At 41.4% G+C, this 14,930-nt stretch overlaps 1 protein-coding gene across 1 annotated transcript in view; it reads left to right on the top strand.

The window, feature by feature from the left end:
* CLSTN2 (calsyntenin 2) overlaps window positions 1-14,930 on the top strand; it is a 611,561-nt gene that overhangs the window by 541,642 nt on the left and 54,989 nt on the right. Inside the window, exon 9 of the mRNA XM_006900346.1 lies at window positions 6,522-6,684. Coding sequence (XP_006900408.1) covers window positions 6,522-6,684 — 163 coding nt within the window. The remainder of the gene's footprint in view (window positions 1-6,521; window positions 6,685-14,930) is intronic.

The following is a 14,930-nucleotide window of genomic DNA, read 5'->3' as shown; positions in this document are numbered from 1 at the left end:
AAATTTTTATTCCTGTGGATTTGATTTAACCTTCTTTAGCTTTTTTTTTTTTTTTTTTTAAGTTCAGGCTGGCTAAAGAATGTATCACAACTTCTCAATCTGTTCATTTGCTGATGGACATTTTGGCTGTTTCCATTTTCTTGCTATTTTGAATAACACTACTATGAATATCCCTGTACAAATCTCTGTTTGTGTTTTGGTTATATTTCCCTTGAAGGATATTCCTAGCAGTGAAATAGCTGAGTTATATGGAATTTCTGTGCTCAGTTTTTTGGGGAAACACTGACCTACCTTCCAGAGTGGTCATATTATTTTATAATCCCACCAACAGTATATTGATTTTTATTTGTTTTGAGGAACTTTTTTATTTCTTCTATCACCAATTGTTCTAGTGGGGTGTTATTTAGCTTCCACCTGGGTGACTTTGAAAGCTTTACCCTCTCATTGCTCATTTCTAGTTTCATAGCTTTGTATTCTGAGAAGATATTTTTTATTATTTCAGTGTTTTTTTGTTTGTTAGGACTTGCTTTATGCCCTAATATAAGATCAATTCTGGAGAAGGTAATATGTGCACTTGATAACAAAGTAAATTTGGTTTTAGTTCAATGCCCTGAATGCTTCCTCAAGGTCAAGTTGACTAATTGTGTAGTTTAGATCTTCTCCATCTTGGTTAAGTTCCTTTCAAGTTGACCTATACTTTGGTGAGAGTGATGTGGTTAAGTCTCCTACCACTACTGTGGTGCTGTCTAGCTCTTTCTTCAAATCTGTTAACCATTGTTTTACATATTTTGCAGCCCCATTATTTGATGTGCAGATGTTGACCAAGGTTATATCTCCTTTATCTACTGTGCCTTTCATCTCTATATAGTGCCCTTCCTGTGTTTTATGGTAATCCTGAAGTCTATTTTATCCAAGATTTGTATTGCCACTTCTATATTTTTTTTCATTTATTTATTCATTGTTGCACATTCTTCTTCCTTCCTCCTCCCTATCCCATTTCCAAGTCCACTTTACAATGCACCTTTTATTCCAGATTGTTGTCATATTTTTAATACCTAATCATATATCTCCTTTCACACCTTTCCCCTGTCATCTGTCCCAATGCATTACCTATCACTCTCCCTTTTCTTCCCCTAACCACGCATGTCTGTCCTATTTTATAACAGTGGCGTCATGCAGTATTTGTCCTATTGTGACGGACAATTTGTCTTATTTGTCCTATTGTGTCCTATTTCTCTCCAGGCTCACCCATGTTGTGTAGTGTTTTATGAATTCATTATTTTTCAATCTGTGATTGCATTATTTAGTATAGATTAATAGTCCATTCTGTAAAAATACCATGGTTTTTCTATCCATTCATTTGCTGACAGACATTTGGATTGCTTCCATCTCTTTGCTATTTTGAATAACACAGCAATATCCATGGGCATGCACTCATTTGTTCAAGTAGTTGCTGTGTTTCTTTAGGGTTTATTCTCACTAGTGGACTTGCTGGGTCAAATTCCTGCACTTTTGTGGGTGCCATTTCATTAGTATATTGTTCCTAAGCCTTTGATTTTCAGTCTTCCCCCCACCAACCCACCCATTTCTTAGATGTCTCTTTTAGGCAACGTATTATTGGGCTTTGTTTCTTAATGCATTCTGCTATTCTTTTTCGTTGATTGTGTATTTAATCCATTCACATTAAATATGGTTACCGAGAGGCCAGTTTTTGTTCCTGCCATTTTGCTGTGTTCCTTTTTTCTGTCATTTCTGGGCACTATGGTCCTTCCACTTTCCTTTGGTGTCACAGTGTGAAGAACTTCCCTTAGAATTTCTTGTAGAGTTGATCACGTTTTCATAAATTTCTTAAATTCCTGTTTTTCTGCAAATGACCTAATTTTGCCTTCATATTTGATGGGCTGCTTTGCTGGGTACAGGATCCTCAGCTGGCCATTGTTTTCTTCCAACCTTCAGTATATGCCATCCCATTGTCTTCATACACACATAGTTTCTGCTGAGAAATCAGAACTTAATCTGTTTGGTTCTCCTTTATAAGTGACTCTTTCCCCCCCCCCCATCATGCTGATTTTCATATTCTTATTTTTATTTTGGAGAATTCAACTATGACGTATCTTAATATTTTTATTTTTAGGTCTATTCTGAGGTTCATTGAACTTCTTGAATGTAGATGTCTTCCTTCTTTGTAATGTCTGAGAAGTTTTCCTTTAGTACTTCTTCCACATTTTTCTCAGTGATTTCCCTGCCCTCCTTCTGTTCGGGGATTTTGATCACATGCATGTTGTCCCTTTAGATGTTATCCCACATGATTCTAATGTTTTCTTCATCTTCTCAATTTCCCTTCTCAAATTTTCCTTCTAATATATTCCCATTGAGGTTCTTGTCTTCCAGCTCACTGACTCTCTGTTCTCTCTCTTCTGTTCCACCTTTTTGTCCCTCTAACATGTTGGAAACATCTGCCATTTTGGTCTTAATGTTATGAGTTATGTTTTCATGGACTTCTGTGTTTCTTTTTTTAGTACTATGTTGGCTGTACCTTCTTTGTCTTGGGATGATTTTTTTTAGGTTCTTGTACTCCTTTATCTATAGTTTCAATTCTTGCTTTCATCTTTGCAATTTCATCCATAGTTGCTCATGTTCCTCCCTGGAACCTGTCTCTGCAATATTCAATTTATATATGGCTTCCATTCTTTCTTCCATCATTTGCACCTTCTTCAATAGCTGTTCATATAACTTCACATCAATATATTTTTTCTGGTTCTCTGTCTCTGTGGTATTTGCTTTATTTATTACTTTCATTCTTTCTTCCATCATTTGTCCTTTCTTTTGTAGCTGTTCTTATGATTCTTCATCATTTTATTTCTTCTGCTTCTCTGTCTTTGGACTATTAATTGGGCATGCAATATGCTCTACTTTTTAAGGAGAAGACTTATTTTGTGCTTTCACAATGTTTGAAGCTGCCCACTGCTTTCTTGGCAATATGTGAAGTTTTTTCTTGGAATGTGTTAGGATGTTGCTGTAGAGTTTGAGTAGGTTGTTGACAGTTCTTTATCTCTATGATATTAATGATTAGTTGCTGACTTAAAGTGTTCCCTTTATGAGGGAGGGTAATTTGCTAAACCAGGAGTCCTTTAAGGTGCTGTGCACTGGGAAAGCTCACTGTTTCCAACATACTTCGACTTCTCTCTGGACTACAGTGCAGTCTTGTGGGAAATACCACCCAAGTGCTGCCCACCTCTTCTAAAGTTTGTAATTGTCTTTAGTGGTCTACAGTGTAGCCAAAGACTAGTTTCCTGCTGACAAATGCACTCCCTCTATCTGGAGTGAGGTGAGGAGAGCAGAACCCTGTTTCTCTATTGCAGCTTCTCTTTCATAGCTGCCTAGAGCATAGCCTGGTGGGAATCTCTCTCCTGCCTGTGCCTGCCTCTTCTAAAGTTTGTAATTGTCCTTGGAGCCTCTAGTGTGCAGTGCAGTCGAGACCTACTTTCCCCCTGGCTGCACTCTCTCTATCCAGTGTGGATTTAGGGGAGTAGGGCCATGTACCTCTATGCAGTTGACCTCTCAGCTCTATCTCACAGCCTGATGAGAATCTCTCCTCCCTGCACTCACCTGTTCTAAATCTTGTAATTGTCTCTAGCAGTTCTGGTGCTCAGAGTAGCTGGAGACCAACTCCCCTTGATGCTGCACTCTCTATCCACTTTGGGGGTCTCAGGATCATTGTTTTAAGTGGAGCATTGCAGGGGTGGCTGTTTGAGCAAGAACAGTTCAGAGGGACAGAGAGTATTCCTATGCAAAAGACTGAAATATTGAGAAACGTTACAGTTGTTTTTTTGATTATGGAATTGTTTTACTTCTTCCTTGGAATTTTTTTCAATCTCCTCAAAAAATACCATGTTTTTGTCATTATTGAGCCATTATTGATCGATGCATGTGGAATAGAACTGAACCCTGTAGGGTCATCAACTCTGTCTTTGCAGACAACTCTGGATAGGTTTGAACAGACAACCTTTCAGCTTGTAGTCAAGTGCTTAATTCTTACGCCACTCAGGTCCACCACAATGCAGTAAGGTTATGAAATAAGAGTGCTGTTGTAAGTTAGATTCTGCTGCAGCAATGTGCCAGGCACATCAGAAAGGAGAGAGATTTCAGGGTGGTGACTGAGACCAGCTGCTGTAAATTGTCCCTCCGTTCTCTACCTGTACCTTAGTGCTCTGGTTTGGAATGTGATCATTATCACATCTCTAACACCCTGTGGCTCACTGCCTTCCGCCCCTCCATCTCCTCTCCCCACCACTGGACCTGGCCAAAGGTTTCAAGATGCTTACAGCAATATCCCCAAGATCGCTTGCTTACATGGCTATTCTCACTTGCAAACCTCAAGTCCAAACTATCCTGGGCCTCTTTGTATTTGGCACTGCATTCAAACACCACTCTTAGTTCCTCATTCCTTTCTAACCTCTAGACTTTGTCCTCAGGTTTCCTTTATGCTATTCAAATATACCTGAATCAGCCTACCCCAGTCACAAGCCCATTTTCAGATCCCTACACTTTAGATGGGTGCAGGTAGGGTATATAAACCTACACCCAGGTGGGTTCAGGTAAAGTGTATAAATGGTCAGGTCTTCCCACTTACAGCAGGAGTTCAGTGTGATCTGTCCTGCTTACTTTCCAAGGTCCTTTAAAATATTCATCACCCTTTATCAGGCTAATGGACTTCAAAAGGAGCAATTTTCTGAGACATGAGACAGGACAATATAAAAAGAACATTAAGGAAAAAAATTCTTCTTCCAAAAGGAAAGGAGAAAGATCATTTAACACCCCTGTTAGTGTTATCTATTCATGAGAAACAGCACATTTCATTCAGAATGGGAGGGAGGGAGGGAGGGAGGGAGGGCGGGCTTTGATGCCCTCACCTTGGGGGTCACCTTCAGGCAGAATTCATCTTTCTCCTCTACTACAGATAGCAGGGAGGATGGAGATAGCTGGAGGCAAATGAGAATGCTTTCGGAGGTGGAGGCCACAGAGTGTGGAGGAATCAGAAGGAGAGGGCATGTGGAGGCAAGAGAATCTAATGTTGCTCCCTGATACTTATTGGGCAATAAAGAAGGCAGTATGGTACCCTCTTCCAGTCTTGCCGCCTTTCATACTTCCAGTCTATCTCACACGCAGGCTTGGTTTCTGTTATGGATCTTTCTCTGTAGTGGTTCAGTTCCCAAGGTTAAGGATTGTGACTCCAGTCTTACCCACCAAAATCTCTACCAATCTATTAAAAGTTGCCTTTGGTTTCCAGAGCTAAAACTAGATGCCACGGTTGCACAAAGTTGTCAAGTAACATGTATGTGAAAATGGTTCATATGAATCTAGACCCATGAAACCCTTCTCTGCCACCCCAGGAATGAAGTGGGGTAGTCAAAGCAGAGTCCCACTGAGGATTCTACATCTTCAGAATACGCTTTCCTTGAAGGTAACGAGTTGTCCACATGAGTGAATATGATAGTGTGCATAGGAATTTAAACTAGCTTCTCTTGAAAAGCTTAAAACAAAGACAAAGGAGCTGGAGGTTCCTATTCTTCTGCATTTGTATTTCTTTCTTCTTTTCATTCTCTTTATGAGAACCTAACTCCCAGCCTTTGAAAACTCACTGGAGGGTCAGCTATGAGTTGCTTCCAATTCCACGGCAATAACTTTGACTTTGAGCTCCTAATCCTTCTCGGCACCATCCCCACCTCTTCCTTTCCTTGTCTCTTCCATCTTACCTTCTAGCACTTTTCTTTTTACATTTCCACCTAGCCTCAAAATTAGAAAAATATTTTCAGGTTAACATTCTTCTCTACCAAAGAATTGAGCCAAGTAGGACCCAAAGTAAATTTAAGTTGACACTCTACTTACCCACAAAGGATTTATCTGCCAAGACAGCTGGTAATGATGTGACCAAGAGAGCCTGGTCAAAAATGACGTACAATCCCAACTCCAATATTCTCAGGAGCTCCGCGTCCCCATGTCATCGTTAAATGCCGCTGAGTTCACTGCTAAGAGTGTGGGGACCCTGTGAGCAACAGAAACCTTGCCTTGTTTTATACCGTCTCACCGTCTCAACCACATTCAAGCCTGCTGTTGCAGTCCCTATGTCCTTATATCTACTTCTCAATCTTCCTCTCTTTTGGTGACCTTTCACTTTGCAAAGCATGATATCTTTTCCTCCCAAGAACTGGTACCTCTTGACAGTATACTCAAAGTATATGAGAAGGAGTTTCATCCTTGCCACCAAAGAGCACCATGGTTTTGCTTCCTCTAAGAAATATTTGTTTATTCTTGACCCTTGTGTCCCCCAATCGTATTTGAAGATGGTGTTTCTCTAACTTAAGTTCGTGTCAACCGTTATGCTGAGTTCTTTACAATAACAAATGGGGGTTTTTTAATGTAAAATGCCTTCTCTCCCTCTTATAATTAAAGTGAACATCTGCTGTGATGTTGTACCACACATTCAAGCGTTAAGTGTTTCTTTTCTTTCTGTCCATTAGATTTGTGACAAGGAGTGGCATTACTATGTCATCAATGTGGAGTTTCCAGTGGTTACCTTATACATGGATGGAGCAACTTACGAACCATACCTGGTGACCAACGACTGGCCCATTCATCCATCTCACATTGCCATGCAGCTAACAGTCGGCGCTTGTTGGCAAGGTAACCCAGTTAACGCAGGGGCCTTAATCCTGGCCCTTATCCCTCACCCATCTGTGTGGATTCCGTGACAGATACTTGTAAAGAAAACGGAAAAGCCAAGGGTATGAACAACTATCCAGGAAAATATTCTATGCTTTTCAAAAAATCCACAGAAAACAGTCTCTGTGTGATGCAAATGGTTAACACACTTGCCTGCTAACTAATAGCTAGCAGGTTCTCATCCCCTCCACCCCCCGAAACGCTTTGGGAAAAGAGCTGGCAACCCTTTGCTGACATATTTGCAATTAATAACACTGTGGAGCTCAGTTCTAGGTACATAAGCCCATCATGAGCTGGAGTTGACTTGACGCCGCCTGGTCCTAATAAAGCCTTTGTGATTGTTGTTGAGTGCCATGGAGAATCTATTATACATGTGTTAATGCACACACTGTTGTTGTTTTGTTGTTATGCGCCATCGAGTTGTTTGCGACTCATAGCGACCCTATGTACAACAGCCCTAAACCCTGCTCTATCCTGTGCCAATCTCATTGCCTCTGACACACCCATCCCGAGTACCCCAGTCACTGAATCAATCCACCTCATAGAGGGTCTTCCCCTGCTCCGCCGTCCCTCCACCCTCCCAAGCATGATGTCCCTCTCCAAGGACTGGTCTCTCCTTACAACATGACCAAAGTATGTCAGATGAAGCCCCAGAATCCTTGCCTCCAAGGAGCAGCCTGATTTAACCCTCTCAAGGATGAATCTGTTTGTTTTCTTGGCAGACCATGGTACATTCAATACTCTTCTCCAGCACCACAGCTCAAAGGCATCAATTCTCCTTCTATCCTCCTTAGTCATTGTCCAACTCTCTGTTGCATAACAAGTGATTACAAAAACCATGGCCTGTATCAGGCGCACCTTAGTCTCCAGAGATACAGCATTGCTCTTGAGTTTAGAGACTACACCTCTGTAATAATTAAGCACTTAACTGCAGACCAGATTTTGATTTAAGACTTATATCAGCGGTTTCATGACTGCCTCTGAGTTTGCCTTTGCTAATCATGCCTTTTCGTGCTGGGCTGCTAGGACACTGAAAGGCCGAGCCCGCCTAGGTTCTTGGGATATTTAATTACAATTGGATCCAGTCTCTGGCTTCTGGAGGCGCGGTAGGTTTGAGGACTCCGAGGACGTGTGGTGGTTCTTTGGGGCCCACAAGGGGGTTGGCATAGCAGACTAGCCAGATGAATGGGGGTCTGGGGCAGGGATTGGAAATCCTATGAACCTGGAGGGAGGAAGAAAGGCACCCAAGCATCAGGAACTCTCCTTCATACGGTTGCTATGAGTCTCAGGCGACTCGACGACACTTAACAACAATAACATCAACAGAGAGAGGGATCAGCTGGCCCAGTGGACAGAAAGCGATGCTACCAAGCCAAAGGTGAGTGACTTTTAATCCACGGCCCTCTGGCCTGTCTTTCATTGTTTTTGTTCAGATATTCCTCTAGGTTGTATAGCCCTGGTGTACAAGTTGCCTTACTGTGGTCACTTGTGGTTGCTGTGAGGCTGAACACTGTGACACGGGTGTGTGTCAAATGCATTAATGGCTGGTTACCCATTGCGGACAGAGAGTGGGGTGGAGCTCCCCGATTAAAACAAGCTTGGAAGGAGGAGTGACATCCACTTCCATAATAGCTTGCCTCCGGAAACCCTATGAACTTGGAGAGAGGATGAAAGACACCCAAGCATCGAGGACTCTCCTTCATAGGGTCGCTATGAGTCACCTGTGACTCGACGACACTTAACAACAACAACAACAATCATACCTTTTATTGTTCTGGGGCCTAATTTCTTTCTAAATCGGAGCAAAAACATGAAAATGTAAAGACAAGATGAATGTAGATGCATTTAAAAGTTTTTAGCAGGTTTGATTGAGTTCCATGAGCCAAGATTTTTCCTCCTTGTTTTCCACATAGGCTGTGTAAGGACCTAGCCCTATGTTGAAGGAACTCAAAAGTACTGAGGGCTGTGGGGCACAGGTAGGGAACAGCCCATGAGTTCAGGAAGCTGCTCTCCAAGTTCAATTAGTTCTACTGGCCCTGATCTCTAAGGATTGAACTCCAGCGTTTAATCCCCATTTGAAGATTTCTGCTCCCTCCTCACTTGCTCTCTTAGAATCCCTCAAGTTCAGGCTAATTGATTCTTTGAACACAGGCTCTGTAACCGGGCATTTAACCTTTCTATCTCTCTGATCTTTTGTTTTTTGATACATTAAAGGCTGGCGTCCTTTGAAGAGCAGAGAGGAAAGAAAATATTCCCCAAAATAGCTGATGAGAACTTCAAGATAAGGCCCAACCTCATCCTGATGGATTCTGTGAAAGCTGTCAGGATTTGTGACTTTTAACAATTTTACATGAGGAACTCAGGATAGAGGTGGGCTAGCGTGTAAGAAGAGACCTTCAACAGACGAGCAAACCACAAATGCTGGCAAGGTTGTGGAAGAATTAGAATGCTTATTTATTGCTGGTGGGAATGTAAAATGGTGTGTGATCTGCCGCTTTCTCAAAAAGCTGGAAATAAAAATACCATTTGATCCCCCAATTCCACTACTAGAAATACACCCTGAAGAAACCAGAGTCATGACTCAAACAGATGTATATACACTCATGTTCCTTGGGTGTTATTCACAATAACGAAGAGATGGAAGCAAACCAAGTACCCAGCAACAAATGAAAGGATAGAAAAACTATGACACATTCACACAATGGAATATTACACAGCACTGAAAAAAACAATGAACTCATAAAACATTACACAGCATGGGAGAGCCTGGAGGACATTATGCTGCATGAAGTATCTCGGTCACAAAAGGATATATAGTCTCCGTAATACCATTGTTATAAAATAAGACAGACATGGAGGGAGTGGGGAGAGAATGGGAAAAGAGTGGATAGATAATGAATACTGCATTAAATCAGATGAAGGGAAGAATTGTCCAAAAGAAATATATGATTAGGGTTTATATGAATGAGAACAATCTGGAACAAGGGGTGCATTGCCGGCATGAATGGAAGAGGGTAGTGTAGGGGAATGTACAACAGTTGAATAAGCAAAACATTCTTTTATGTTAGAAAAAGAATATGCTTTCCAAGGACTATCTAATTCAGAAGTGAACTAGGAAGGCTGCAAGAGTGAGTTCTATGTAAAAAAAGGAAGGAGTGTATATAATGCAGTACTAAGAGCATGAAGGCTTAAACTCAGGGGAAATAAAGATTCAACAAGACAGATGAAGAAAATGTGTTTTTTTTTTTTTAAGCTGAGGTCCTCCACTTAATTTCCAAGAGATGCCACATGATGTTCAATGTTCATCGAATGTTTTTCTGGAACTAGGTGGTGAGAGCTTCGTCAGTATCTCAGGCTTGTCCAGGATGATAGAAAAGGTTGACTATGTTATCTGGCAAGAGTCTATAAAGGAGTTAGTACAGCAGTGCATTGATTCAGAGACTGCATTAACCACTGAACACAACTGTGTTGATGTGACAGCTCTGATGTGTCTTAGTGACCCAATCAGACACCACAGCCAGCCTGTGGTGATTAAGGTTGTTATTGTTGTTAAGTGCCGTCGAGTCACAGGCGACTCATAGCGACCCTATGAAGGAGAGTCCTCAACGCTTGGGTGTCTCTCATCCTCTCTCCAGGTTCATAGGGTTTCCGGAGGCAAGCTATTATGGAAGTGGATGTCACTCCTCCTTCCAAGCTTGTTTTAATCGGGGAGCTCCACCCCATTCTCTGTCCGCAATGGGTAACCAGCCATTAATGCATTTGACACACACCCGTGTCACAGTGTTCAGCCTCACAGCAACCACAAGTGACCACTGTGCGGCAACTTGTACACCAGGGCTATACGACCTAGACGAATGTCTGAACAAAAACAGTGAAAGACTGTGATTAAGGAGCAGAGGCTAATGTGTTAGTTAACTTATGTTGTTGAAACAGAAATACCACAAGTGGATAGTCTTAAGGAACCAAAATTTATTTTCTCTTAAAGCTTAAAAGATCAGAAGGGAAGTCCAAATTCAAAATATGGCTCTAAGGGAAGATGTTCTACATTGGTTTGTTTCAAAGTTTAGTAGCCTAAAGTCCTTGATGTTCCTAGATGTATCTGCTTCTGATATTTTTAGACATTTTTGTTTCTGTCTCCCCTCTCTGTCAGCTTTACTCTGATGGCTCATCTGCTCTTTTCATTTCTTTAATATTTTGTTGTGAATTGAGTGAAACTACAGAATAGTTTCTTAATGAAAAATTAATATGCATTTTTGTTTCGTGACATTAGTTGCAATCCACTCAATGCATCTTCCCATTGCTTACCTGGGGTTCTTATTTCCATTGGCTGGTTTTTATTGTCCCTTTCTGCCTTTGTTTTTGGGAAAAGATTTCCCCTTTAGTCTCCTGTCATTGGCTATTCTGAGGAACACATACCCCTCTCCCCCCTCCCGCCAATAGATGCTGTTGTTCACATCATAGTCTATTATTTACCTGAAAGGTGATCTCCAGGAACAGGTGTAGTTCCCGATTAGAAAGATGCCTGTAGGGGTCTAAGTCTAAGGGGTTCCACGAATTTTCATCAGACCACAAAATCTTATCTTTTAACCTTTTGTGATTATTTATTTTCTTCCACATTTTCCCCTTCCTCTTCCTAGGACCTTCTACTGTGATTCTAATCAGAGTTGTCAGTAGTGGTGGCTACGTATCATGTGTAGTTCTTCTTGCCCCAGGCTAGCAGAAGCTGCAATTCATGTGGTCCATAGTCCTTTGGACTAATGTTTCTTTGAGTTTATTATTTTCTTCACTTTTCTTGGCTTTCGCTGGGAAGAGCTCAATATCTATATTGAAGATGACTACTCCCAAGCTTCTGAGACGTTAATCCTTCGTTTTTACCAAAGTAGAATGTAGAACATTATCTTTATCATCTGAGAATACAGTCTTAAGCCCTTAAGTCCAGTGATTCAGCCCCTCAAGGTATTTGAGTATGGCTAAAAGATTTTATTATTTTGCCCCTGGATGTTCTATTATATGCATGAATATATTTGCAGCATATACAATAAATATGTATGTAGAAATAGCCTATGCCAAAGCAGATATATCTGTGGATGCATTCCCCTACATCATGTTTCACATATTTAATTTATTTATTTACCTATACTCAGCATCAAGAAAACAAAGATTCTCACCACTGGGCCAATTGGCAGCATCAGTGTGGATGGTGAAGAGACTGAGATAGTTAACAGTTTTAGTTTGCTTGACTCCACAGTCAACACTCTTGGTACCTGCAGCAAGGACATCAAGAGACGAATTGCACTGGGAAAGTCAGCTGTCAGGGACCTCTCAAGCGTACTGAAGAGCAACAACATCAGGCTGGAGACTAAGGTGCACCTGATCCAGGCTATAGTCTTCACAATTGCGTGCTATGCATCAGAGAGTTGGACAATAACTAGGAATGATAGAAAGATAATTGATGTCTTTGAGCTGTGGTGCTGGAGAAGAGTGTTGAATATACCATGGACTGCTAGGAGAACAAACAGGTTTGTCCTGGAGAAGGTGAAGCCAGAATGCTTCTTGGAGGCAAGGATTCTGAAGCTTCATCTGACTTACTTCAGACATCTTGCAAGGAAGGACTGGTCCTTGGAGAAGGACATCATGTTTGAGAGAGTGGAGGGACAACGCAGGAGAGGAAGACCCTCAATGAGATGGATCGATTCTGTGATTGGGGTGGTGGGAGTGAGTGTGTTTGAGACGGCAAGGTTGGCACAGGATAGAACAACATTAAGGGCTCTTGTACATAGAGTCGCTATGAGTCGCAAACAACTTGACGGTACATAACAACAACAACATCCATTAGTAAATTATTGCCTGTTATTGTTATTGTGCCAAGATAGTATATGTCTTTCTTTGCCTTAGTTATGTTGTGCTGACTTAATTCCCCTGTATTCTGTTTTGCTTTAAAAAATAAATCATAAAAGACTGGGTTTAAAATGCATCCTACAGTGATACATTGTTGCTCTTAAGTCCTATCAAATTGACCATGACTCATAGCAACCCTGTGAACCTTGCCTTATCCTTAACCATGTTCACAGTCACTGTCAGGCTCAAGTCCATTGTGGTAGATGCCTTGTCCATTTATTTCATGAAGGGTCCTCCTCTTCACCAGCCAGCATGACCACTTCACCATCCACTTCCTCTACCTTTCCCAGCACGATGCCTCTCTCTAAGGACTGGCTCCTCTTGAAAACATGCCCAAAGTAAGTCAGACAAAGTTTTACCATCTTTGCCTCTAAGAAACACTCCGGTTGCACTTTCTTCAAGACAGATTTGTTTGCTATGTAGATGATCCATGATGTATTCAATACTCGCAGCCTTTAAGTTGTGGTATTTGGAGAAGTATACTGAATATCCCATGGATTGCTAAAAGAACAAACAGATATGTCTTGGAGAAAGTGCAACAAGAGGGCTCTGTAGAGGCAACGATGGAGAAACATCATCTTACAAACTTTGGACATGTTTGTGAGGAGTGCCTATGCCTTGGAAAGGAACATGATGCTTAGAAAGGAGAAGGATCAGAGAAAGAAAGGAAGGCTTGCACTGAGATGATGCTACAGTGAGTGCTGCAACGGGCTCCAGTGTGTTGGGGAGAATAAGGATGACACAGGATGGCACAGACTTCAGATCTATTGTTGATAGGATCTCTATGGGTCATACTTGACAGCATCTAGCAACAACAGCAAGCCAACATCACAACTTAGGCATCAATTCTCCTTCAGTTTTCCTTATTTGTTGTCCAACTTTCAGATGCATAATAAGTAAAGGAAATATCAAGGCTCAGTAGATAGGTGCACCTTGGTCCTTAAACGGAAATCCTTGCTCTTTAGAAATTTTTAAAAGTCCATTAAAATAACAAAGGAACCCTGATAATATGAGAAGTCAGGCACAAACTGAGATTTGTACACCAGTGTTCATAGCAGCATGATTCACCATCGCAAGAACATGGAAAAAGCCCAAATATCCAACCACAAATGAATGGATTGAGAAATTATGGTACATTCAACAATGGAATACTATGCAGCACACAGGAGTAATAACTTTGTAAATTATTACCTAACTTGGGAGGGACTGGAGAGCACTATGCTGAGTAAACTAACTCAGTCCTACAAGGATAAATATTGTATGAGACCGTTATTGTAGAATGAGTATAAGGGTCCAGGAGGGGTGGGAGAGGCTGGGAGCAGAGGGATGTGCAGGTGCAGGATTAGTCATTGGGTTGTACAATTTGATGGGGGTGGGGAGTGAGGGAAATTGAAAGAGTTTGTTCAAATTTATATTTTAATTTTGTAAATAAACTAGTGAAAAAATAAATAAAATACAAAAAATAACAAAGGAAATCCTATTTACAAATAGAATTACATAGGATTAGAAGCCCACACATATTTTTGAGGGATGCAATTCAATACAGGATAATGTTTGCCTTGTAAGTTGTCCTAAAGTCAATTTGAACTTGGGTGTTGCACAGTAGAATTGTTTTAAGGGGGGGGGGGTGTTGGCACTGATTTTGACAAAAGCAAAACTCTAGATCTTTCTCCAGTAGAACTACCCACTGGGCTCACACTGCCAAGCAGCCAAGTGTGAACAATTTCCACTCTCAGGAACTGAATAATGTCCATTATAGAGTCAAGTTCTCATCATGAACCCCTCTATAATTCTTCCCTAGAGACCCTCAGAGACAGCATCTGGATCCTCTTTACCCCCTCCTATAATGGAAACCTTCTCCCTGACACCTAAATTCATCCCACCAAAAATAAAAATGGATTCTTTTTCAAAATTAAGGTAATCTCTTGAAATCTGTCAGACTAGGCTAAGGTATATTGTTGTTTAAGGTATATTGTTGTTGTTGTTGTTGTGTACCATTGAGTCAGAATTAACCCATAGCTGAGCCTCCAGCAGGTTTTCAGAGGCAGTTAATCACATGGGAGGAGACTGCGCATCCTTCTCCGGTGGAGCAGCTAGTGGCCTCGAACCACGTGCCTTTGGATTGTAGTGCAGTTTCTTGCCCCCAAGGCCACCAGAGCTCCCTAAGGTGTATAGAGGTAGCAAACAAACTCCACTTCTTAATCACAACAAATCACTGGGGACTCTGATCTAGTTCGTCTTCCGTAGGGAGCACTGGTGGTCTCGTGATAAGGAGTTACACTGGCAACACAAAGGCACAAGGTTGGAAT

The sequence above is a fragment of the Elephantulus edwardii genome, unplaced genomic scaffold (assembly GCF_000299155.1).
Source record: "Elephantulus edwardii isolate Elephantulus edwardi_28Jun2011 unplaced genomic scaffold, EleEdw1.0 scaffold00281, whole genome shotgun sequence".
Taxonomy (NCBI): domain Eukaryota; kingdom Metazoa; phylum Chordata; class Mammalia; order Macroscelidea; family Macroscelididae; genus Elephantulus; species Elephantulus edwardii.
Note: the sequence above shows the minus strand (reverse complement) of the source record. Positions and strands in the feature narration are given on the sequence as shown.